The sequence below is a fragment of the Bufo gargarizans genome, chromosome 3, assembly GCF_014858855.1.
Source record: "Bufo gargarizans isolate SCDJY-AF-19 chromosome 3, ASM1485885v1, whole genome shotgun sequence".
NCBI classification, from domain to species: domain Eukaryota; kingdom Metazoa; phylum Chordata; class Amphibia; order Anura; family Bufonidae; genus Bufo; species Bufo gargarizans.
Window position 1 is genome coordinate 562755547 of NC_058082.1, and position 26336 is coordinate 562781882.

Consider the following 26336-nt stretch of genomic DNA (forward strand, 5'->3'; position numbering starts at 1 on the left):
TGTCTGTAGAACATAGACTTCCTGTATTTGGAACACAGACTTCCTGTATTTGGAACACAAGGTGCTTCCTGTCTGTAGAACGTAGACTTCCTGTATTTGGAACACAGACTTCCTGTATTTGGAACACAAGGCACTTCCTGTCTGTAGAACGTAGACTTCCTGTATTTGGAACACAGACTTCCTGTATTTGGAACACAAGGCACTTCCTGTCTGTAGAACATAGACTTCCTGTATTTGGAACACAAGGTGCTTCCTGTCTGTAGAACGTAGACTTCCTGTATTTGGAACACAGACTTCCTGTATTTGGAACACAAGGCACTTCCTGTCTGTAGAACGTAGACTTCATGTATTTGGAACACATACTTCCTGTAGTTGAAACACAGAGCTTCATTTGGCTGGATCCTTGACTGGGAGCAAATTGTATACCGGTGTCCCCTTAGGTAATTACTCCAAGATGTTTTAGGTTCTGTTTAATAAATCAAATTCATGGGCAGAATTAAGGCTGTCCTGGTGTGCAGGATTAGCATGACATAACTTCCTTTTGCTGTAACTTTCTTTTAGCATTTATACTGTTTGTATGTTTCCTTTTATGTCAGTCAGGCGCTCTTACCCCTGAATGGTGGAGAACTTTATATATAACATATATATTCAGTAAATAGACCTTGGAGCTATAGCACATTTGGAGGACTGGTGGTGGAGCACTGAGGACCTATCAGTGGGAGAACCACCTTTAGCACGGATGAAAAATCATTTGACCCTGAGCTTTATAAGTGATCCAGAAACGTGGTAAGTCAATGTATTGTCTACTACCTGAAGTGTAAGTCACCCACTATATTGATTTTAAAGAGGACCTTTCACTACTCTACAAACGAAAAACTAACTATACCTGTGGGCAGAGCGGCGCCCAGGGGTCCCCCTGCACTTACTAGTAAGTCTGGGCGCCGCTCCGTTCGCCCGGTATAGGCTCCGGTGTCTGCGCTCCCTCTGACTGTTTTCTTGTAGGAGGCGTGTCCCTTGCTGCACTGCTGGCCAATCGCAGCGCACAGCTCATAGCCAGGCTATGAGCTGTGCGCTGCGATTGGCCAGCAGTGCAGCAAGGGACACGCCTCCTACAAGAAAACAGTCAGAGGGAGCGCAGACACCGGAGCCTATACCGGGCGAACGGAGCGGCGCCCAGACTTACTAGTAAGTGCAGGGGGACCCCTGGGCGCCGCTCTGCCCACAGGTATAGTTAGTTTTTCGTTTGTAGAGTAGTGAAAGGTCCTCTTTAAGTGTATTTTATGGCCTTTTATCGTCATTCTATCTCTGAGCGGTGGTTTATTTCCTGTTTATAATAATATACGTCAATAGCAGAGATATCAACCTGGGAACCAATTCACATGGTAATATTCACGCAGTAAATGGTGACAAAATGGGAATGGCCTTTAAGAGTGTGGTGTACTTTATGGGTAGTCTATAATTTAAGACAGTGTTTCCCAACCAGTGTGCCTCCAGCTGTTGCAAAACTACAACTCCCAGCATGCCTGGACAGCCTTTGGCTGTGCGGGCATGCTGGGAGTTGTAGTTTTGCAACAGCTGGAGGCACACTGGTTGGGAAACACTGATTTAAGATACAGTAGTAGCATAGATACTGGGCTCATTTTATAAATACAGTACCAGAACCCAGCTTAATATATAAATTAAGCTTCTAAACTCATCTAAAATAAAAACACCACTATATACAAGCTTATAACATAAATCCATCACCAGAACCAACCTCATAGCAGAGCAGGGAAACTAAAGTAATAACTGCAATGAGTGGACTACAGGTCCCAGAAAGATGATCAAAATTAGGGTTATTCACTTTAGAAAAAAGATGACTGAGATCTAATAACCATGTCTAAATATATCAGGGGTCAGTATTTATCCCCGGGACTATGACTGTTACAAGGGGACATCCTCTGCGTCAAGAGGGATGAGGATTTCTACACAAACATAGAAGATTATTCTTTACTAAGAGCAGCGAAACTATGGAACTCTCCGCCTGAGGAGGTGGTGAGTTCACTAAAAGAGTTCAAGAGGGGCCTGGATGTATTTCTGGAGCGTAATAATATTACAGACTATAGCTACTAGAGAGTAGAGATGTCGCGAACATAAAATTTTCCGTTCGCGAGCGGTGAACGCGAATTTCTACAAATGTTCGCGAACGTGCGAACCGCCATAGACTTCTATAGGCAGGCGAATTTTAAAACCCACAGGGACTCTTTCTGGCCACAATAGTGATGGAAAAGTTGATTCAAGGGGACTAACACCTGGACTGTGGCATGCCAGAGGGGGATCCATGGCAAAACTCCCATGGAAAATTACATAGTTGACGCAGAGTTGGATTTTAATCCATAAAGGGCATAAATCACCTAACAATCCAAATTTTTTTTTTTGAACAACGTGGTTTAAAACCTCCAGTGTGTGTGTATACGATCAGGTATGATGTTGTATCGATCAGGTAGTGTAAGGGTTACGCCCGCTTCACAGACATTGACAGACCAAACTCCCCTTTTAATGCACCACAAACAACCGCAAACATTCTATTTGCCCAACCGCAAACTTCCCATTTGTACAAGGTTGGATACCAAGCTAGCCATGTCCCGTTGATGTCATTTAAGGTTTCTTCCTCCACCCAGCCACGTACAACACCAAGGGTCCCGGAAAGGTGAATTAAATTGATTTTTCGAACGGGGAGATGGTTAAAAAAACGCTGGCTCCCTCCCCTTTGTTTGAATCCACGGTCACTGCGTCTGCGCCGTGCAATTTACTGTCCCACCCGATATGAGTGGTATTTCCTGTAGTTCTCTCTTCTCATCAGTTTAATCCCTGTTACGTCCCCAATCTGGGGTCCATTTATTAAATGGATTTTTCGAACTGGGAGATGGTTAAAAAATTGCTGGCTCCCTCCCCTTTGTTTGAATCCACGCCACGGTCACTGCATCTGCACCGTGCATTTTACTGTCACACCCGATATGAGTGGTATTTTCTGTAGTACTATTGTCACGACCATGGTCATGGTCGTGACTCCTTGGGAGCCGCATGCATTTGCCCGCGGTCTGGTATTGTTGTCAACCACAGGTGAGGGCTAGTATCTTGCCTCACGTGTGGTTGCCGCTGGCAACTTGTGGTTGTTGGGCAGTGGAGCAGCCTGAGCTGGTTGCTGGGCGGTTCGCTGTCCATGCATGCGGTTGTCTTTGGCAACGTGTGTTTATATGTGTGCACTTTCCTTGTCTGGTGTGCACAGGGTTTATTCTGTGTGTATTCCCTTTTAAGTTGCTGTCTTCCCTTCCCTGGTGTTGGAAGGTTTAACTTCCTTCCTAGTGTGTGTGCACTGGGTGTGTCTGATTGTGGGTGTGACTACGTGGGCTATAAAGCTTCAGTTAAGACCTGATGTCTGAGGGGTACTCCAGCCTTGTAGTAAGCTGGAGGCACTCTCCCGGTCCCATATACCATCTGCCAGTGAGGGCCACCCTTGTGGTCATAAAATGTGATACACGATGTTATGAGGATGTGTTTGTGTTATGCTTATTTATTGCAGCGTATGGTTTCCTGTGTGGTGTGTGCTCTGTCTCTTGTGTTGTTGTGGACAGCAGCACTTATACTTGGGTTCCAGGCTCTGTGTCTGTGGCAGGTAGGTGTGGTACTTGTTGCACTTACCTGCCATTGCCATATGACTGTTTCTGTTCCCCTTTCTTTATAGCTTGGCCAGTGAGACTCCTGTTCGTCCGTTTCTAGGAGGAACAGGTCGTCTTACCCTGCTCCTAGTCCAGGGCCACCCTGAGGGCTAGCAGGAATATCAGGTTCCGGAGTATGAGCCCTCCTAACATCAGGGTTGGCTCATACGGATAGGAGACGGGGTCAGAATTAGGGATGTGTAGGAGGTGACCTGCTCCCTGATTCCTGTCCTGGCCTGGCATTGACCATCCGTCTTCTGGCATCGCACGGCTGAGGGTTTTCCCCATCCTCAGCCGTGACAACTATTCTCATCAGTTTAATCCCTGTTACGTCCCATATCATGGTGGGATTGCCTCTTGTGAAAAAATTTTTTGGCCGGGTACCTTCGACTGCCTTCACAGTGACAGACCAAACTCTGATACACCAAACTGAATTGATTTTAGGAACCGGGAGATGGAAAAAGCAGCTTGGTCGGTCCCCTTACTCCCAAGTTGGGGCCCTGCGCGTGCACAGAGCAATGTGCTGTGACACCCTATATAGAGTGGTGTCTTAACTAGTACTATTCCTATCAGTTTAATCCCTGTTACGTCCCCGGACGTCGAATTGATTAACCATTGTTGAATTAACAAACCATTACGACATCCTGGACTAATTTAGTTCTGAGCTTTGTACTTGATTTGTATTGGAATTGATGGGGATTTTTTAAATTGTCTGCATTATTTCTAATAAACTATTAAGAGACTTTATTATGATTTTTTTTATTTTATGTATTAAAAACCCACCCATACAACTTAAAAAAATAAATTAAAAAAATGTAAGTTTTTTCTATGAAAAAACATCCAGCCGATCTTTTTGGGTCTGATCATAATGAAGCAACGGCCTTATCATCTGGGGTGTGGCAACATTGCCAACACACTCATAGAGGTGATGATCGCTTCATTGTGATACGCAAGCCCCTTCACCACAACAAGGTAATGATCACGAAAGGGGAATTGACACTTGTATGTGCCTTTTTTTTGCTTTTGCAGCCACAGTGCAGCACCAGAGGCCAGAAAAATTAGGCATGTACACATGCCTGAAAAATAATATTATTGTTGCAGCCGCTGTTGTAGCAGCGACCGGAAAAATTGATGTTTTCAAGGCAGAAAGGTGACTAAAACATTGCAGCTTGAACCCTAGTTGGTGACGGAGAATTCACGAAAGTCATCCGGTATGCAGACATTAAATACAGCAGCGTGGGGACCATTTTGAGGCCAAGGCATGTCATCAGGCCTTTTGTTAGTCAAACGTATCTCCCACTGTCAGTCCCTTCGGGATCCATGCCTCATTCATTTTAATGAAGGTGAGGTAATCAACACTTTTTTGACCGAGGCGACTTCTTTTGTCAGTGACAATGCCTCCTGCTGCACTGAAGTTCCTTTCTGACAGGACACTTGAAGCGGGGCAGGCCAGAAGTTCTATCGCAAACTGGGATAGTTCAGGCCACAGGTCAAGCCTGCACACCCAGTAGTCAAGGGGTTCATCGCTCCTCAGAGTGTCGATATCTGCAGTTAAGGCGAGGTAGTCTGCTACCTGTCGGTCGAGTCATTCTCTAAGGCTGGATCCCGAAGGGCTGTGGCGATGTGTAGGACTGAAAAAGCTCTGCATGTCCTCCATCAACAACACATCTGTAAAGCGTCCTGTCCTTGCCGCCGTGGTCGTGGTAGGAGGAGGATTACTTTCACCTCTTCCCCAGTTAGATTCCTGTTGTGCTGTGACATCCCCCTTATAAGCTGTGTAAAGCATATTTTTTTTATTTGGTTTTAAACTACTGCATCCTTTCTGACTTCTGGTAATTTGGTAACATTTCCGCCACTTTCTGCTTATACCGGGGGTCTAGTAGCGTGGCCACCCAGTACAGGTCGTTCTCCTTCATCCTTTTTATACGAGGGTCCCTCAACAGACATGACAGCATGAAAGACCCCATTTGCACAAGGTTGGATGCCAAGCTACTCATTTCCCGTTCCTCCTCCTCACTGATGTCTTTGACGGTCTGTTCTTCCCCCCAGCCACGTACATCACCACGGGTCCCAGATACGTGACAACAACGAGCACCCTGGGATGCCTGCTGTGATTGGTCTTCCTCCTCCTCAAAGCCACATTCCCCCTCTGACTCCTCTTCCTCATACTCCTCTTGCAGCGTTGCCGCAGGTCCGGCAAGCGATGATGACAAGGCTGTTTCTGGTGGTGATCGTGACCACAACTCTTCCTCTTCATGCTCATCTACAGCCTGATCCAGCACTCTTCGCAGGGCATGCTCCAGGAAGAAAAAAAATGGGATGAGGTCGCTGATGGTGCCTTCGGTGCGACTGACTAGGTTTGTCACCTCCTCAAAAGGACGCATGAGCCTACAGGCATTGCGCATGAGCGTCCAGTAACGTGGCAAATACATTCCCAGCTCCGCAGAGGCTGTCCTAGCACCCCGGTCATACAAATACTCGTTGATGGCTTTTTCTTGTTGGAGCAGGCGGTCGAACATTAGGAGTGTTGAATTCCAACGTGTCGGGCTGTCGCAAATCAAGCGCCTCACTGGCATGTTGTTTCGGCGCTGAATGTCTGAAAAGGGCGCCATGGCCGTGTAGGAACGCCTGAAATGGCCACACACATTCCTGGCCTGCTTGAGGACGTCCTGTAAGCCTGGGTACTTAGACACAAAGCGTTGTACGATGAGATTCAACACATGTGCCATGCACGGCACATGTGACAACTTGCCCAAATTAAATGCCGCCAACAAATTGCTTCCATTGTCACACACCACTTTGCCGATCTCCAGTTGGTGCGGGGTCAGTCATTGATCCACCTGTGCGTTCAGGGCGGACAGGAGTGCTGGTCCGGTATGGCTCTCTGCTTTCAGGCAAGTCAACCCTAAGACAGCATGACACTGTCGTATCCGGGATGTGGAATAGCCCCTGGGGAGCTGGGGGGATTCAGTTGATGTGCAGCCAGACGCTGCAGCAGAAGAGGACTCAGCCGAGGAGGTTATGGAAGAGGATGGAGTAGGAGGAGTAGAAGAGGTGGCAGTAGGCCTGCCTGCAAGTCGTGGCGGTGTCACCAACTCCGCTGCAGGGCCACGCATTCCATGCTTGGCAGCCGTCAGCAGGTTGACCCAATGCGCAGTGTAGGTGATATACCTGCCCTGACCGTGCTTTGCAGATCAGGTATCAGTGGTCAGGTGGACCCTTGCCCCAACACTGTATGCCAGAGATGCCATGACTTCCTTTTCAATCACTGAGTAGAGGTTTGGGATTGCCTTATTAGAAAAAAAAAATTGTCCGGGTACCTTTCACTGTGGTGTCCCAATAGCGACAAATTTTTTGAAGGCCTCAGACTCCACCAGCTGGTATGGTAAAAGCTGGCGGGCTAAGAGTTCCGTCAAGCCAGCTGACAGACACCGGGCAAGGGGGTGACTCTGTGACATTGGCTTCTTACGCTCAAACATTTCCTTTACAGACATCTGACTGTGGGCAGATGAGATGGAACTGCTGAAGGTGAGAGGCGGAGTGGCGGGTGGTTGAGAGGGGGCAAGGAGGACAGCAGTGGTTGACGTGGCTGAAGATGCTGGACCAGGAGGAGGATGGTGGCTTTAAGCTTGTGTGTTGCTTCTACTCGTCATCATGTGTTGATCCCATAGGCGTTTGTGATGTGCGATCATGTGCCTTCGCAAAGCAGTTGTACCGAGGTGGGTGTTGGATTTCCCACGACTCAGTTTCTTTTGGCACAGGTTGCAAATGGCATAGCTGTTGTCAGAGGCAGACACACAAAAAAAATGCCACACTGCTGAGCTTTGCAATGACTGCATTCTGGTGGTGGCAACAGCATGCGTTGATTGGCGTGCTGTCTGGCTGACCCCGGGTGCCGATACATGCTGTCTGACAGTGCCACTAGCTCCTTGCGACGACCTTCCCCTGCTTCCAACTCGTCTCCTCCTTCTCTCTGTCTCCCCTTCTAAACTTTCCCCCTCTTCTTCTTCTCTTCGAGCAGGCACCCACATGGCATCCACGGACACATCGTCATCATCAACCACTTCACTTGTATCTGACACCTCAGCAAAGGAGGCAGCAGCGGGTACAACATCATCATCATCATCATCATCATCACACTTAACGTCCATGTGTGTAATGCTGCCTGACTGAGACATATCCCTGTTATCTACATCCCCAGGCAATAATGGTTGCGCATCACTAATTTCATCCAACTGATGTGTAAATAACTCCTCTGAGGGATCAAGTGAAGCGGCTGTGGTTGCTGTGGTGGCGGGCGGGAGAGTGGTAACTTGAGAGCAGGTGACAAAAGCTGAGCTGGAGGAGGATGGTGCGTCAAGGTTCTTAGCGGAAGCTGTTGAAGATTGGGTGTCCTGTGTAAGCCAGTCAACTATTTTCTCAGAATTTTTTGGGGTTCAGGGTACGTGGCCTTTGAACACTAGGCATTATTCCAGGGCCAGTGGAAATCACAGCACCACGGCCACTGCGGGGTGGCCTACCTCTGCCTGTCATATATATATTTTTTAATGTGAAGTGGTACTATGCGTGCAAGGTACTGTGCCAACCTATATAAGTGGTGGACACTGGGCAGTGGGCACAGTACAGTCTGTGTGGGCCTGACACACACTGGCTTGCAAATGTGATTATATCACAGAAGAATTTTAAATATAATTTTTTTTATCTTCAAGGTATTTGAGTGAATGACACCCTGTAACGGTATGAGTGCAGGCCAGCCACTAGCCAGTGGACACAATACAGTCTGTGTGGGCCTGACGCACACGGGCTTGCAAATGTGATTAGGTCACAGAAAAATATTAAATAGAATTTTTTTTTATCTGCAAGGTATTTTCTGTCACACCCTATATGAATGGTGTGCACACAGTGCGGTCTATGACTGAGCCTGCAGCCTCTCACACACGGGCAGCCAGGCAACTGCAATATATATATATATAAAAATAAAAAATAAAAAGCAGACTGATGTACCAGCCCTGAAAAGGGCTTTTTGGGTGCTGTCAGGATGCTGTCCTTACAGCAGATGAGCATGCTTATATTGGTGGGACTTCTGTCTCGGACTCGTGCACCACGCTTCCTGAACAGAGTGCCGGCTGACCATCATCCGATTACTTACAGCAGATGAGTCTGTGGACACAGAAAACTGCCCTAGCTAACGCTTTCCCTATTGAATCTGCAGCTGCAGCAGCACTGTCTCTCCTCTCACTGAGAATGCAGCTTCCGAATGAATCTAAAATGGATGCTGTCCAGGAGGTGGGAGGGTCTGGGAGGGAGGGTCTGCTGCTGATTGGCTGGAATGTGTCTGCTGACTGTGAGGTACAGGGTCAAAGTTTACTCAATGATGATGTATAGGGGGCGGACCGAACATCGCATATGTTCACCCGCAGCGGCGAATGCGAACAAACTATGTTCGCCGGCGAATAGTTTGGGACATCACTACTAGAGAGGTGTCGTTGATCCAGGGAGTTATTCTGATGCCTGATTGGAGCCGGGAAGGATTTTTTTTCCCCTTAAAATGAGGAAAATTTGGCTTCAATCATACAAGTTTTTTTTGCCTTCCTCTTCAGGAGAACAGGCTGAACTGGATGGACGTAGGTCTTTTTTTTCAGCCTTACAAACTATGTTACATAAAGTACCAGAACCAAGTTCAGCACAAAAATCGAGCACCAGAACTAAGCTCATAACATAGATATAGATATATATACAGCACTGGTGTAAAGGTAAGTCGGGAGATAGTGTTTCACAAATTAGAAAGCTACCACCCATTATCACTCTGTACACCATACAAGTGACTACAGAACTGATCAGACACAGTCAGTAGCAGAATAAACATTTACATTTAATGCCTAACAGGTCATGTCTCCTTTTGTAGTTATTCTCTTTCCTTTTCTTTCCATATGGTTCAGACCATCATGATGACTTCTCCCAGCATGACTCCTCTCTTTGACAAAATAGCGGCACCCCATTTACTAACACAAGCCTCCTCTTAGTGTCAAACACTGTACACGGAATATAATAGCATCATACACTGTGCCCCTGAATATAATCATGTCATATTATGTACCCTGAAAATAAAGTGCAATATACACAGTGCCCTTAAAGCTGCCAGATGCTCTGTGTCCCCTGTGGATAGTGACTCATGCTTTGTGCCCTGAATATCGCACACATTTGGTGCCCCTTGTATATAGTGCCATGCATTTTCTGCTCCCTGTTACACACTCTGTTCCACCTGTAAATGGTATCATGCCATGTGCCCAACCCTTTATATTGTGCCTAATGTTCTGTATATAGTTCATTCTGTTCCACTATATATAATGCATCATATTCTGTGCCACCTCTGTATTGTGCCATATATTCTTTATCCCCTGTGCCACACACTGTGCTGTATATGCTGCCACAGAGTTTGCCCCCTCTCCTTCATATAATGCAGTGCTAAAAAATAAATAAAAAAAATAGGAGCCGTTGGCTACTGAACTGAAACATTTAGTTGCCAAATTTAAATACATATAATTATAATTAAAAAAGACTTGGAGGAGAAGATGAGACAGTAGTGAGCCAGCTCTACATACAGCATACTTCCTGCCAGAAACATATGAGACTACAGCAACACATACCTCTTCCATCCATTGACATCTCCTGTCATGTAGACGTTCTCTTTCCTCTTCTCCTTTGTTTGACCCAGACCGCCATGACAGATTCTTTCAGCCACATCTAGGCTCTGCAGAGTTTGTTAAAAACATGTTAGATTTCTTAATTTTTCTATAGGCCTCCCCACATTTTCAACACAACCTCCCCATCCTGGTTTCCCAACAATGTCATCCTGCTGTCCCTCCCAGCCCTGTGCCGACTGTGCTCCTTAATGCGCCTGCTGAAAAAATAGCGACCCCAGTAGACATAGTGTACCTATGGTGCCTCCAACAATTATAATGCTCCCTAGAGTGCCCTCCCCCAGTAATAATTTCCGCTAAAATGCCCCCAGTAATAATAATAATAAAACCCTATATTGTGCTCCCAGTAGTAATGCCTGTATAGTGTCCCCAAAACAATGTCTCCTATTATGTCCCTGTAATAGAAATTCTATGTCTCAAGCTCTATGCTCTAGAGCAGTGATAGGCAAACTGCGGCTCTCCAGCTGTTGCAAAACTACAACTCCCACATGCCCTGCTGTAGGCTGAAAGCTGTAGGCAGTCTTTGCATGCTGGGAGTTGTAGTTCTGCAACAGCTGGAGAGCCGCAGTTTGCCTATCACTGCTCTAGAGTATAAGCATACTTACCTGTTCTTGTTCCGAGCTTGGCTTCTTCAGACAAGGCCTGGTCTTGTGGAGCATTACTGGTGGCGCGATGATATCGCTGTGCCACATGTATCATACAAATGTGTCGAATGGTGAGTCAGGAAACTAATAGTTCCACTGTCCCACTGTCCCTGAGGAAGCTGCTCAATTGTATCTGTGCCCTGGGGACACGGGTACAATTGAGTGCAAAGCTGCCTGTAACCTGGGCAAATCAACCCAGCGAACAGGTTCCAAGATCCTGGTGACTCTCAGGAAACTGGGAGAGTTGACATATTAGCAATAGGTACGTAACCTCTTTTGTCTTTTGTGAGAAGTCCTTTATAATCCCAATTAGTGAGACGCTATACTCATGTAAAATGTTCATCCAAATGTGATTTTGCACTAAATTCTCCTTTTTCCTTAGATACAGGACTTTCATAGATACGTTTTTATAAAGACAATGGTCCTTTTCATTAATGACCCACCAAGGATGGACGAGGACAGAAACCACATGGCTGCGAGGATATTAGACCTCACCCTAGAGATCATCTACCTGATAACTGGAGAGGTGAGAGTCTCACATGACGTCACTCTTATCTCTATTAATAATACAGGGGAATCCAAAGAGGCCCACCAAAAATGCCTGGGTTAGAGAAGTGAGTCAGTGACTACAGTACTCCCACTTTATAAGCTTACCTATTTATCCTGAGGTTGTCCTGAAAAATATGACAACGTCTGGGGACCTTGGTTAAGGATTCCTTCCACTGGTTTGGGACCTTTTAGCTTCTTAGCTTTTATTTCTTTTAGACGGTCGCACAACCCCCCCCCCCCTTACTTTTTTTTCTCTCTCTCTTATTTCTTCGTTTGTTTTTATTTTTTTTCAGGGAAAAAGTTTCAAGGATACTGTTGGTGGCAATTGGGCTGCTTGTTGATCTAGATCGCATGCAAGGAACCTTCGACATATGCTATTACTTTGAAGCCCAGTTGCATAATGTTTATAGTTTATTTACATGTATTTGGGATGAAGAAAAGTTTAAGGAAATGTTGTCTTTACTATGATGGCAAAATGTCCTATTGTCTGGAAATGTATATTTGCCATGGCTGTGTTTTGTACCTGCTTTACACACTGAATTTCTTTTTCATACCAGTTCTTTGAATAAATGTTCCTTTAAAAAAAAAAATAATACAGGTAAATGACGGGAAAGGTGAAGGACTCTTAGATTACATGTAGTGATCGGTGTCTCCCCATACACAGGATTACACAGTAGTGAAGAAGTCGTCTGGTGAGTGTGTGACACCCCATGTGTCAGGAGAATGGAGCAGAACCCCGGGAGCCATCACCGAGCCTCCACCTTATTCACTGATACATGAGCAGAAGATCCTAGGACTTACCAACAGGATCACTGAGCTGCTGACCGGAGAGGTGAGCGCTGCTGGGAATCCTGGGACATTATATAATAACGCCAAGGAGGTGTCTGGAGGATGACTGTATGATTGTGTGTGTCAGGTTCCTATAAGGTGTCAGGATGTCACTGTCTATTTCTCCATGGAGGAGTGGGAGTATTTAGAAGGACACAAGGATCTGTATAAGGACTTCATGATGAAGGATCATCAAGCTCTCACATCACCAGGTAAGAGGAGCACAGGTTTGAGGTCTATATGTGATATTCAGATTCACCCATCATTTGAACATCACATATAGACAATGTATTCAGTCACTGGGTTTATTTCTTGTAGATGAGTCCAGTAGGAGAAATCCAAAAGAGAGATGTCCCAGTCCTCTATATCTCCAGGAATTTCCAGAGGAAAAGCAAAATATCCCACTAGATTATCAGGTGTGATTTCTGCAAATTCTCTATATATTGAAGTAATGACTCTTTGTACTAAATCTCTCCAGCAGTGCAGTAGATGCTCCATATGATCTTGTTGTCTGTGGTACGTAGTGGCCACAATTGGTTTCTGGTTCCATGAAATATTGTGCTAAGCTTCTATGTTTTTGGACATGCACATGGCAATTAAGATCAAGTGTGGATAGATGCAAAGTTCTTTAGTGTAAATTGACTATATAACAGCACAGTGCCAATCAACTGTTTCTAAGGCCTCATGCACACAACCATGTCCCTTTTGCGGTCTGGAAATTGCTGATCTGCAAAACACGGATGCCGGCTGTGTGTGTTCCGCATTTTGGGAATGGAACGGACAAGTCCAATCCTTGTCCATGATACAGACAAGTATAAGACACGTTTTTTTTTTTTTGCGGGGCCGCAGAATGGATGTGCAGATGCGGACAGCACACAGAGTACTGTCTGCATCTTTTGCGGCCCCATTGAAGTGAATGGGTCTGCATCCGACCTCCCCAAAAATGCGGCTTGGATGCAGACCCAAACCACGGTCTTGTGCATGAGGCCTAAGGCTCCATTCACATATCCGCAAATGTGATCCGCATCTGTTCCGCAATTGTACTGAACGGGTGCGGACCCATTCATTCTCTATGGGGACGGAATGGATGCGGCTCCCGAAAAAAATAGAACATGTTCTAATCTTGTCCGCAATACACTACAGACGTGTGAATGGACCCTAAGGCTAACAGAATGGACCCTAAGGCAGAATATAGTCATGCATTGTAAGACAGACATAATCTTGCTCCTTTGCAAAACATTACTGAAGATCGGTTCAGTTTTAGGCAGCAGGGTTTAAAAAAATAGAAATAGGAGAAACAGGAGTAATAAAAGACTGGTGAAGTACAGTAGATTCAATACAATATATATATATATATATATATATATATATATATATTACAGTGTAGACCAAAAGTTTGGACACACCTTCTCAATCAAAGAGTTTTCTTTATTTTCATGACTATGAAAATTGTAGATAAACACTGAAGGCATCAAAACTATGAAATAACACATGTGGAATTATATACATAACAAAAAAGTGTGAAACAACTGAAAATATGTCATATTCTAGGTTCTTCAAAGTAGCCACCTTTTGCTTTGATTACTGCTTTGCACACTCTTGGCATTCTCTTGATGAGCTTCAAGAGGTAGTCACCTGAAATGGTCTTCCAACAGTCTTAAAGGAGTTCCCAGAGATGTTTAGCACTTGTTGGCCCTTTTGCCTTCACTCTGCGGTCCAGCCCCCACCAAACCATCTCGATTGGGTTCAGGTTCGGTGACTGTGGAGGCCAGGTCATCTGGCGCAGCACCCCATCACTCTCCTTCATGGTCAAATAGCCCTTACACAGCCTGGGGGTGTGTTTGGGGTCTTTGTCCTGTTGAAAAATAAATGATGGTCTAACTAAACGCAAATGGGATGGAATAGCATGCCGCTGCAAGATGCTGTGGTAGCCATGCTAGTTCAGTATGCCTTAAATTTTGAATAAATCCCCAACAGTGTCACCAGCAAAGCCCCCCCACACCATCACACCTCCTCCTCCATGCTTCACGGTGGGAACCAGGCATGTAGAGTCCATGCGTTCACCTTTTCTGCGTCGCACAAAGACACGGTGGTTGGAACCAAAGATCTCAAATTTGGACTCATCAGACCAAAGCACAGATTTCCACTGGTCTAATGTCCATTCCTTGTGTTCTTTAGCCCAAACAAGTCTCTTCTGCTTGTTGCCTGTCCTTAGCAGTGGTTTCCTAGCAGATATTCTACCATGAAGGCCTGATTCACGCAGTCTCCTCTTAACAGTTGTTCTAGAGATGTGTCTGCTGCTAGAACTCTGTGTGGCATTGACCTGGTCTCTAATCTGAGCTGCTGTTAACCTGCGACTTCTGAGGCTGGTGACTCGGATGAACTTATCCTCCGCAGCAGAGGTGACTCTTGGTCTTCCTTTCCTGGGGCGGTCCGCGTGTGAGCCAGTTTCTTTGTAGCGCTTGATGGTTTTTGTGACTGCACTTGGGGACACTTTCAAAGTTTTCCCAATTTTTCGGACTGACTGACCTTCATTTCTTAAAGTAATGATGGCCACTCGTTTTTCTTTACTTAGCTGCTTTTTTCTTGCCATAATAGAAATTCTAACAGTCTATTCAGTAGAACTATCAGCTGTGTATCCACCTGACTTCTCCACAACGAAACTGATGGTCCCAACCCCCGTTATAAGGCAAGAAATCCCACTTATTAAACCTGACAGGGCACACCTGTGAAGTGAAAACCATTTCAGGTGACTACCTCTTGAAGCTCATCAAGAGAATTCCAAGAGTGTGCAAAGCAGTAATCAAAGCAAAAGGTGGCTACTTTGAAGAACCTAGAATATGACATATTTTCAGTTGTTTCACACTTTTTTGTTATGTATATAATTCCACATGTGTTAGTTCATAGTTTTGATGCTTTCAGTGTGAATCCACAATTTTCATAGTCATGAAAATAAAGAAAACTCTTTGAATGAGAAGGTGTGTCCAAACTTTTGGTCTGTACTGTATATAACAAACAAAGTAGCAGCACACCACTAAATGCACTAAGACTAAGTGAACAGGTGAATGTGTGAACAGGGTCAAATACATGACGCCAATACTTACTGCAAAGCAGGGAGGAGAGATGTGATGCAATGCTACAGAGAGGGACTGGTGACATACCCCATATGGTCCTCTGTGTCGCACACGCCAAGCACCGCCGAATCCGGGGTTCGGATCAGAGCACTGCGCAGGCGCCAAGTTGCGTCAAGTCCACGGCATGACGTCACCCCATGTCGTTGCGGGAGCATGCACACCAATGCTAGGCCGCTCAGTCGCCCATTTCACAATAGGTAAGAGCCTCCCAATGATGTGTGTGTGCGCATGTCCATGTGTGGGCTCTGTGCATGGAGGCCACGGCGAGTCCCATCGTGGTCACCATCACGCTATGCCCATATGGGGTGAGGGTCTGTGTCTCTAACGGGTTGCAGCCTCCCCTGTCTCCAATACATCCACGCCACAGAACGCGGAATATTCTCAGCGATGCGCTGTCCTGTCTATTTTTTTTACATGGACATGCGCACACACACCATTGGGAGGCTCTTACCTGTTGTAAAATGGCCAACTGAGCGGCCTAGCATTGGTGCGCATGCTCCCACAACGACATGGGGTGATGTCATTCCGTGGACTTGATGCAACTTGGCACCTGCGCAGTGCTCTGATCCGAATGCCGGATTCGGAGGTGCTTGGCGCGTGCGTGTGAGGACCATATGGGGTATGTCACCACTCCCTCTCTGTAGCATTGCATCACATCTCTCCTCCCACATTGTTAATGATGTACACCTGTATTCGCTTATTGTTTATTGCACTTTATGGTATAATTTGTATGCCTCATACTGTACACATGATGTAATATTGTTGCGGGTTGCCGCACATGAGCGGTGCACATCCTGTATGTATTTATGAATTGTCCATGCACTATTTGCACTTTCTTTTTGTATAAATTGTTGATTGATTTTATTGTGATGAAATAGGGGTTGGACTATATATACCCCATGATGCACTGTGTTCATTGCTTGAGAAAGGCTCTTGTATGAGCTGAAACGTTGTCTTCCACATGGGTGAATAAACACCATTGCTTTTTTATCTGGAGTGCTGTCCGATTTTCGTTATATATATAATTTTTGTAATTACACATTTATTTTGTGCCATACATTTTTTACAATTACTTTTAATTTAGCCTCTATTTCTGAAACGTTTCTGCTGGGATTTAAACTCACAACCTTCTACATTAGAGCCAAGAACTTTAACCACTACGCTATACAGCTACATGTTAACCTACATTGAAATATGAAATGATGCTTCTGCTGTACAGGAATACTTACTAAATTACAAACTACTATGAGGTTTTTCTGACATAGTTTATCTATCGGCTTTATAGCCGAGTGGTTAAAGTCCTTGCCTCTAATGTAGAAGATTGTGAGTAGAGTTGAGCGAACACCTGGATGTTCGGGTTCGAGAAGTTCGGCCGAACTTCCCGGAAATGTTCGGGTTCGGGATCCAAACTCGACCCGAACTTCGCCCCGAACCCGAACCCCATTGAAGTCAATGGGGACCCGAACTTTTCGGCACTAAAAAGGCTGTAAAATGGCCCAGGAAAGGGCTAGAGGGCTGCAAAAGGCAGCAAAATGTAGGTAAATCCCCTGCAAACAAATGTGGATAGGGAAATGAATAAAAATTAAATAAATTAAAATTAACCAATATCAATTGGAGAGAGGTCTCATGGCAGAGAATCAGGCTTCATGTCACCCACCACTGGAACAGGCCACTGTCAGATATTTAGGCCCCGGCACCCAGACAGAGGAGAGAGGTCCCATTGCAGAGAATCAGGCTTCATGTCATAGCAGAGAATCAGGCTTCACGTCACCCACCACTGGAACAGGCCACTGTCCGATATTTTTAGGCCCCGGCACCCAGACAGAGGAGAGGTTCATTCAACTTTGGGTTGCCCCGCAATATAATGGTAAAATGAAAATAAAAAAAGGATTGAATGAGGAAGTGCCCTGGAGTACAATAATATATGGCTAAGGGGAGGTAGTTATAAATGTCTAATCTGCACAAGGGATGGACAGGTCCTGTGGGATCCATGCCTGGTTCATTTTTATGAACGTCAGCTTGTCCACATTGGCTGTAGACAGGCGGCTGCGTTTGTCTGTAATGACGCCTCCTGCCGTGCTGAATACACGTTCAGACAAAACGCTAGCCGCCGGGCAGGCCAGCACCTCCAAGGCATAAAAGGCTAGCTCTGGCCACGTGGACAATTTGGAGACCCAGAAGTTGAATGGGGCCGAACCATCAGTCAGTACATGGAGGGGTGTGCACACGTACTGTTCCACCATGTTAGTGAAATGTTGCCTCCTGCTAACACGTTCCGTATCAGGTGGTGGTGCAGTTAGCTGTGGCGTGGTGACAAAACTTTTCCACATCTCTGCCAAGCTAACCCTGCCCTCAGAGGAGCTGGCCATGACACAGCTGCGTTGGCGACCTCTTGCTCCTCCTCTGCCTTGGCCTTGGGCTTCCACTTGTTCCCCTGTGACATTTGGGAATGCTCTCAGTAGTGCGTCTACCAACGTGCGCTTGTACTCGCGCATCTTCCTATCACGCTCCAGTGCAGGAAGTAAGGTGGGCACATTGTCTTTGTAGCGTGGATCCAGCAGGGTGGAAACCCAGTAGTCCGCACACGTTAAAATGTGGGCAACTCTGCTGTCGTTGCGCAGGCACTGCAGCATGTAGTCGCTCATATGTGCCAGGCTGCCCAGGGGTAAGGACAAGCTGTCCTCTGTGGGAGGCGTATCGTCATCGTCCTGCCTTTCCCCCCAGCCACGCACCAGTGATGGGCCCGAGCTGCGTTGGGTGCCACCCCGCTGTGAACATGCTTCATCCTCATCCTCCTCCACCTCCTCCTCATCCTCGTCCTCCAGTAGTGGGCCCTGGCTGGCCACATTTGTACCTGGCCTCTGCTGTTGCAAAAAATCTCCCTCTGAGTCACTTCGAAGAGACTGGCCTGAAAGTGCTAAAAATGACCCCTCTTCCTCCTCCCCCTCCTCCTGGGCCACCTCCTCTTCCATCATCGCCCTAAGTGTTTTCTCAAGGAGACATAGAAGTGGTATTGTAACGCTGATATCGCCACTGGCCATGTTGGTGGAGTACTCGAAACAGCGCAACAGGGCACACAGGTCTCGCATGGAGGCCCAGTCATTGGTGGTGAAGTGGTGCTGTTCCGCAGTGCGACTGACCCGTGCGTGCTGCAGCTGAAACTCCACTATGGCCTGCTGCTGCTCGCACAGTCTGTCCAGCATGTGCAAGGTGGAGTTCCACCTGGTGGGCACGTCGCATATGAGGCGGTGAGCGGGAAGGCCGAAGTTACGCTGTAGCGCAGACAGGCGAGCAGCAGCAGGATGTGAACGCCGGAAGCGCGAACAGACGGCCCGCACTTTATGCAGCAGCTCTGACATGTCGGGGTAGTTGTGAATGAACTTCTGCACCACCAAATTCAGCACATGCGCCAGGCAAGGGATGTGCGTCAAACCGGCTAGTCCCAGAGCTGCAACGAGATTTCGCCCATTATCGCACACCACCAGGCCGGGCTTGAAGCTCACCGGAAGCAACCACTCGTCGGTCTGTTGTTCTATACTCCTGTGCGTGTGGGACCTGTCCCCCAAACATATGAGTTTCAGAATGGCCTGCTGACGTTTACCCCGGGCTGTGCTGAAGTTGGTGGTAAAGGTGTGTGGCTGACTGGATGAGCAGGTGGAAGAAGAGAAGGAGGAAGCCGAGTAGGAGGAGGAGGCTACAGGAGGCAAAGAATGTTGCCCTGCGATCCATGGCGGCGGAAGGACAGCTCTCCGCCTGGGGCCCAGCCACCACTACATTTACCCAGTGTACAGTTAGGGAGATATAGCGTCCCTGGCCGTGCTTACTGGTCCATGTATCTGTGGTTAGGTGGACCTTGCCACAGATGGTGTTGCGCAGTGCACACTTGATTTTATCGGATACTTGGTTGTGCAGGGAAGGCACGGCTCTCTTGGAGAAGTAGTGGCGGCTGGGAACAACATACTGTGGGACAGCAAGCAACATGATCTGTTTGAAGCTGTCTGTGTCCACCAGCCTAAATGACAGCATTTCATAGGCCAGTAGTTTAGAAATGCTGGCATTCAGGGCCAGGGATCGAGGGTGGCTAGGTGGGAATTTACGCTTTCTCTCAAATGTTTGTGAGATGGAGAGCTGAACGCTGCCGTGTGACATGGTTGAGATGCTTGGTGACAGAGGTGTTGGTGTTGGTGGTACATCCTCTGTTTGCTGGGCGGCAGATGCCAACGTTCCTCCAGAGGCGGAGGAAGAGGCCGAAGCGGCAGCAGCAGAAGAGGAAGCAGGGGGAGTCTGAGTGATTTCCTTGTTTTTAAGGTGTTTACTCCACTGCAGTTCATGCTTTGCATGCAGGTGCCTGGTCATGCAGGTTGTGCTAAGGTTCAGAACGTTAATGCCTCGCTTCAGGCTCTGATGTCACAGCGGGCAAACTACTCGGATCTTGTCATCAGCACATTGTTTGAAGAACTGCCACGCCAGGGAACTCCTTGAAGCTGCCTTTGGGGTGCTCGGTCCCAGATGGCGGCGGTCAGTAGCAGGCGGAGTCTCTTGGCGGCGGGTGTTCTGCTTTTGCCCACTGCTCCCTTTTTTGCTACGCTGTTGGCTCGGTCTCACCACTGCCTCTTCCTCCGGACTCTGAAAGTCAGTGGCACGACCTTCATTCCATGTGGGGTCTAGGACCTCATCGTTCCCTGCATCGTCTTCCACCCAGTCTTCCTCCCTGACCTCCTGTTCAGTCTGCACACTGCAGAAAGATGCAGCAGTTGGCACCTGTGTTTCCTCATCAGAGACGTGCTGAGGTGGTATTCCCATGTCCTCATCATCAGGAAACATAAGTGGTTGTGCGTCAGTGCATTCTATGTCTTCCACCGCTGGAAAAGGGCTAGGTGGATGCCCTTGGGAAACCCTGCCAGCAGAGTCTTCAAACAGCATAAGAGACTGCTGCATAACTTGAGGCTCAGGCAGTTTCCCTGATATGCATGGGGGTGATGTGACAGACTGATGGGCTTGGTTTTCAGGCACCATCTGTGAGCTTTCTGCAGAAGACTGGGTGGGAGATAATGTGAACGTGCTGGATCCACAGTCGGCCACCCAATTGACTAATGCCTGTACCTGCTCAGGCCTTACCATCCTTAGAACGGCATTGGGCCCCACCAAATATCGCTGTAAATTCTGGCATCTACTGGGACCTGAGGTAATTGGTACACTAGGACGTGTGGCTGTGGCAGAACGGCCACGTCCTCTCCCAGCACCAGAGGGTCCACTAACACCACCACGGCCATGTCCGCATCCCTTACTAGATGTTTTCCTCATTGTTACCGTTCACAACAATAAGAAAAAAATTATTTTGCCCAATGCATTGAATTCAAATTCAGGCCTTTTTTACAGGCACCTAACACTATCTGGCTATCTATTTAGGTACCGTATTACACTAATACAGGCACAGCAGTAACCACAGATTTAACTGAATATAAATTGTAGGCCTAGTATTTAGGCCCTGGATGACAGGTATAGGTTTACGGACAGAATTAGACTTGGAAATGCACAGTAGCGTGTGAAGTTATTGTGGATGACCCTGTCATCACCTTCAATCTAATATACCCTTTTATGGATAGTTTTAAACTTGGCCTGCTACAGCGGGAAACCACTGATTTAGGGAATTGCTAATTTGGGAATTGTATTTCAACCCAGAAAAAAATATATCCTTTGCCAGACAGCAGACAGTATTACAATTGGCTAGCCACAGCTGAAACACCAGATTTAGGGTACTGCTATTTTGGCAATTGTATTTCACCCCTCAATAAAATAGTAAGCACATCCAAGCCCCTGATATAGGATATAGCAAAAAAAAAAACACTATTGGTTAAATGTACTTGGTGGCAGCTTGTGCTGGCGCACCACAAGACACAAAATGGCCGCCGATCACCCCAGAAAAAAGTGACAGAAAAACTCTCTGGGCAGCCTAAAAACAGTGAGCATTTAAATAGCAGAGGTTGAATGATTCACAGCTGTAGATCGATCACTTCATTAAGTGTTTTGAAAGAGTAAATCCCTGTCTAATCTCACCCTAACAGTCGCAGCTGCATCCTATCCCTACACTGATCAGAGCAGAGTGACGTGCGGCGCTACGTGACTCCAGCTTAAATAGAGGCTGGGTCACATGCTGCACTGGCCAATCACAGCCATGCCAATAGTAGGCATGACTGTGATGGCCTCTTGGGGCAAGTAGTATGACGCTTGTTGATTGGCTGCTTTGCAGCCTTTCAAAAAGCACCAAGAAAGCGATGAACACCGAACCCGGACTTTTTTACGAAAATGTTCGGGTTCAGGTCCGTGTCACGAACACCCCAAAATTCGGTACGAACCCGAACTATACAGTTCGGGTTCACTCATCCCTAGTTGTGAGTTCAAATCCTAGTAGAAACTATTCGGAAATAAAGGCTAAATTAGATTTAAATACACTGGGTGTCCCTAAGCACTGACTCCATATATGGACATAGCTATATATGGATTCAGAGCAGGGACTCTAAGTTGCAGACTCACACTGGGGGATTCCCAAACTGTACAGCGATCTTCTGCATAGACCTCAGTGGGACACAACACCCTCCCCTCTTCAGAGCAGGGGGTGCCTGGTTTAATGCTCGGTTTCTCCCATTGACTTCCATTGTAGAGCACCCGAGCATCGCAAAGTGCTTGATCAACCCTGTCTATAAGGCACAATGGTTCATGTTTTTGTGAGGAGTCTGACCTTCGTCGGATGAACTAGGGTTCTTGTATCACCTTTTCTCATATGCTGAATTTGGTACTCTTGCAGGAAAGTTATGGTGGAACGGCGAGTGGACCAGAAAACCCCACATCAATGTCAGTGAAAGGTAAGAACCTTTAATAAGTCTTGTGTTTTATTTTACCCTTATGAATTGCTGAGTTTACTTGCTGATTTTTTTTATTTAATTTTTTTCTGAATTTCTTGTCCAGTGAGTTCGGTCAGTTTATTTCCACATAAGGCTCAGAGAAATGAGATTTGTTATATTTTCATAGGCATTTAAGGGCAGAGATTTGTTGACTACATACTTCTTTATTAATGTGGTAACTGATAAGGAACATGTCTTCCTTATGATTATTATTATTACTTTTATAAATAATCATTCATTTAGGTTTCCATATAAAGAAACAGAAAGAGAGTGTGCTGAGGATAATATAGTGGGATGAAAGGGAAAGATCAAAGGGTCATTTAAGGGCAAAGCTAAAAATTCATCCTTTGGCCAAAGTGATGAAGCTGTCCATATGCAAATGAGCGCTCGCAAGTGGCCGGCTGGGGGGATCTCCGATGGGCCTTCTGTGTGTAAGAGCCCAAGCTGCTCTGCCTTCTTTTTACATTACTCCTCCCCAGCCTCTTCCTTGGCCCACCCTGCAAGTCCTTTGCGTCATCCACAGTACCAACTGAGATCCCGTGCGTGCGCAGTGCACTGCCGGCCCGAGCATACACACTGTGATTCCCATTGTGGGCACGGCATCACTACATGTATTCTCACTACTGCTCTTATTTTGGTGGGCTCAAGCCGTCCAGGTATTCAAGCCATCCACATATACTGTACATCTGAAAGGATGCCCTGTAAGACTAGACCTTGCCCCTGCAATTGTGGGGAATTCAGGTGGAGGCCAGAGCAAGATGAGTGCTTTCTCAGCTTTGGCTGAGGATGATCACTAGTCCTTAACCCTTGTAGGTGGCTTCTCACCCGTGGGGTTGGAAAATGATTTATGGGGCGGCTGTGATAAGCATCCCAGGGCACTTTTTGTGTGGAACGATGCATGGGTGGAGGGTCACTTTCCTTGGGCTTTCAAGGAAAAAGGAGATCTAGCTGTCAGTGGCCAGATGTGCAAGGTTTGGCTCTAATCTGAAAGTTGGTGTCTCTGACAGGACAATTCTTTACTTGAACGTGGAAGAGTCTAGTATTTATTTTGGGGCTCCTAAGAGACATTTTGTAATCACAATTTATTGTGTTCAATAGAATCTGGGGGATAGATTTCTTTTAATCAATGTATGTGCCCAATTTTTGTTTTATCATCAGTTAATATACCAAATTTTGGTAATTTGCAAAAATTTTTTACATATATGGTTGACTAAATGTTACTAACGTATTGTTTTATTTGACATAATGAGCACTAATTGACAATATGGCACATCGATTGGCTGACGTTCACTGAGCCATCACACCAGCCAATTGATACTGTATAAGGCAGTGATGGCTAACCTCTGCACAATTCCCAGCATGCTCCATTCATTTCTGTGGAGTTCTGAGTTCAGCCGAGCAAGTGTGCATCTTGGGAGTAGTAGTTTTACCACAGCTAGAGTGTCGGAGGTTAGCCATCACGGGTATAGGGATAAACTATCATTACTACCATTGATCTTTCCCAATACCCATTGTATTATGCTGCCAACACATCTACTGTTTCCACTGGGTGACATTGCTATGGACCAGTGCATAAAACATGGCAACAAATGTGTGCTTGCTCATTTGTTCCCTGATCATTGAACTGTTCAGACGAGCAATAATCGGCTAAATAAACATACATAGCAATGTTTGTTCCTGATCATCGGCCTAAGGCTACATTAACACGACCATGTTTTTTTGCAATCCGCAAAAAAAAAAACAGATGACAGCTGTATGGCATCCGGTTTGTTTTGCAGATCCATTGTAACAATGTCTATCCTTGTCCGCAAAACGGACAAGAACAGGACATGTTCTATTTTTTTTGCAGGGCTACAGAATGGATATCCGGATGCAGATAGCACACGGTTTGCTATCTGCATTTTTTGTGAACCCATTGAAATTAATATGTCTGCATCCTATCAGCAAAAAAAAAAAAAAAACGGACACGGAAACAAAATATGTTCGTGTGAATGTAGCCTAAGTAAAAGCCTCTGTTGACTGAATTTTGATACGTCTCCTTGTATGGATTTATCACCTAGAAGGGATAAAATAGAAAAAAAAATAATAATAAAATCAAAACTTTTTTTTTTCTCAGATGAAGACCGGATGGGAGACTCTCATGAACTTACTCCATATATAATAAATGATGATCAATCACAGATTGGCAAAACTGTGATGGAACATAAACTGGAAAACATTTCTGGAATTGGGAATCATTTTCAGGAAAGATTCAATCTTTCCACACATGAAGCAGTCTGCATTCATGAAAGACGGTTTACATGTGCAGAATGTGGGAAATCTTTTACTCAGAAATCAACTCTTGTAGCACATAAGAGAACTCATACAGGGGAGAAGCCGTTTTCATGTTCAACATGTGGGAAATGTTTTACTAGGAAATCGTTTCTTGTTGGACATCAGAAAACTCACACAGGAGAGAAGGAAGCTTTGTGTTTAGAATGTGGGAAATCTTTTACTCAGAAATCAAGTCTTGTAGCACATCAGAGAATTCATACAGGGGAGAAGAAGTTTTCATGTTCAGAATGTGGGAAATGTCTTAACCATAAATCAGATCTTGTGAAACATCAGAGAATTCACACAGGAGAGAAGCCATTTTCATGCACTATATGCGGGCAATGTTTTAATCAGAAAGCAAGTCTTGTAAACCATCATAGAATTCACACAGGAGAGAAGCCATTTTCATGCAGTGAATGCGATCAATGTTTTAGTCAGAAATCAAGTCTTGTGAAACATCAGAGAACACACACAGGAGCGAAGCCATATTCATGTTCAGAATGTGGGAAATGTTTTAGTCTCAGTTCAAGTCTTGTGAAACATAGGAGAATTCACACAGGTGAGAAGCCATATTTGTGTACTGTGTGTGGGAGATGTTTTACCTATAAAACAGATCTCACGAGACATCTAAGTATTCACAAAGGGTAAAAGCCAAATTCATGTTCAGAATGCGGGAAATATTTTAGTAACAAATCAAGTCTTGCGGAACATCTAAAAATTCATACAGAGTAGATGCCATATGTATGTCCTGAATGTGGGAAATGTATCATCCATAAATTAGATCTTATGAAACATCTGAGAATTCACACAAAGGAGAAGCCATTTTTCATGCCCAGAATGTAGCAAGGTTTTAGCCAGAGAATTCACACAGGAGAGAAGCAATATTTATTTTCAGCCTCAGATCAAGTCTTGCGAAAAATCTTAGAACTCGCATAGTGAAGAAGAAGTATGTGGAAATCTTATAGTAATAACTATAAAATGAGTCTTTTGGAACATCTAAAAAATCTCACATATGAGAGGTTTTTTTATGTCCTAAATATGGGAATGTTTTTTTTCCGGACACACATGTTTTGGAACATGTAAGACCTCACACAGAAGAGAAGCTAATTTCTTGTGCAATATGTGGGGAATGTTTTTGTCACAAATCAAGTTTTTTTTTATATGGTATAGAAATATTAAAAGAAATGGTCGGTGGGGTTTTGAGTACTCGGACCCCCACACATTATTATACAAAGGAGAGAAGTGGCCACATATAGAGCTTTTTCTCCTCACTGCAGGAGGGATGGTCTCAATATAAGACTTTGGGCCTACCTTGATTCCGTCTGTTGCAGCAAGGAGAATACCTGCAATATGTGAGCGCTTCTCTCACTTCGTTCTAGAGATCGGTGGAGGTCTTAGCATTCTGACATATTAAAAATTTTATCAAAATTCAGTGATCAAATGTTTTGTCCAGAGTTAGAAAGTCACAGTTGCTTTCCTCAAAAAATAATGTCACACCTTCACACAGATTGTATATGGTATTGTAGTTCTGCCACATTCACATCAATAAAACCAAACTATAATAGCA

At 45.6% G+C, this 26336-nt stretch overlaps 1 protein-coding gene across 1 annotated transcript; it reads left to right on the forward strand.

Annotated features, from left to right (window-relative positions):
• The first annotated feature begins 335 nt into the window (after nucleotides 1-335).
• On the forward strand, nucleotides 336-26336 carry LOC122930692 (zinc finger protein OZF-like). Its single transcript, XM_044284252.1, has 8 exons — nucleotides 336-440; nucleotides 597-786; nucleotides 11426-11569; nucleotides 12257-12424; nucleotides 12509-12632; nucleotides 12739-12836; nucleotides 22360-22417; nucleotides 24573-26336. The coding sequence occupies exons 3-8, from the start codon at nucleotides 11462-11464 to the stop codon at nucleotides 25415-25417; spliced, it is 1401 nt and encodes a 466-aa protein (XP_044140187.1). The 5' UTR covers nucleotides 336-440; nucleotides 597-786; nucleotides 11426-11461; the 3' UTR covers nucleotides 25418-26336.

What these genes read in the sequence shown, in the direction of transcription:
- LOC122930692 (XM_044284252.1), top strand. Translation starts at nt 11,462, where the DNA reads ATGGTCCTTTTCATTAATGACCCACCAAGGATGGACGAGGACAGAAAC. An exon ending in CTGAGCTGCTGACCGGAGAG is followed by an intron (nt 12,425 to 12,508) that starts GTGAGCGCTGCT and finishes TGTGTGTGTCAG; the next exon opens with GTTCCTATAAGGTGTCAGGA. An exon ending in CACATCAATGTCAGTGAAAG is followed by an intron (nt 22,418 to 24,572) that starts GTAAGAACCTTT and finishes TTTTTTTCTCAG; the next exon opens with ATGAAGACCGGATGGGAGAC.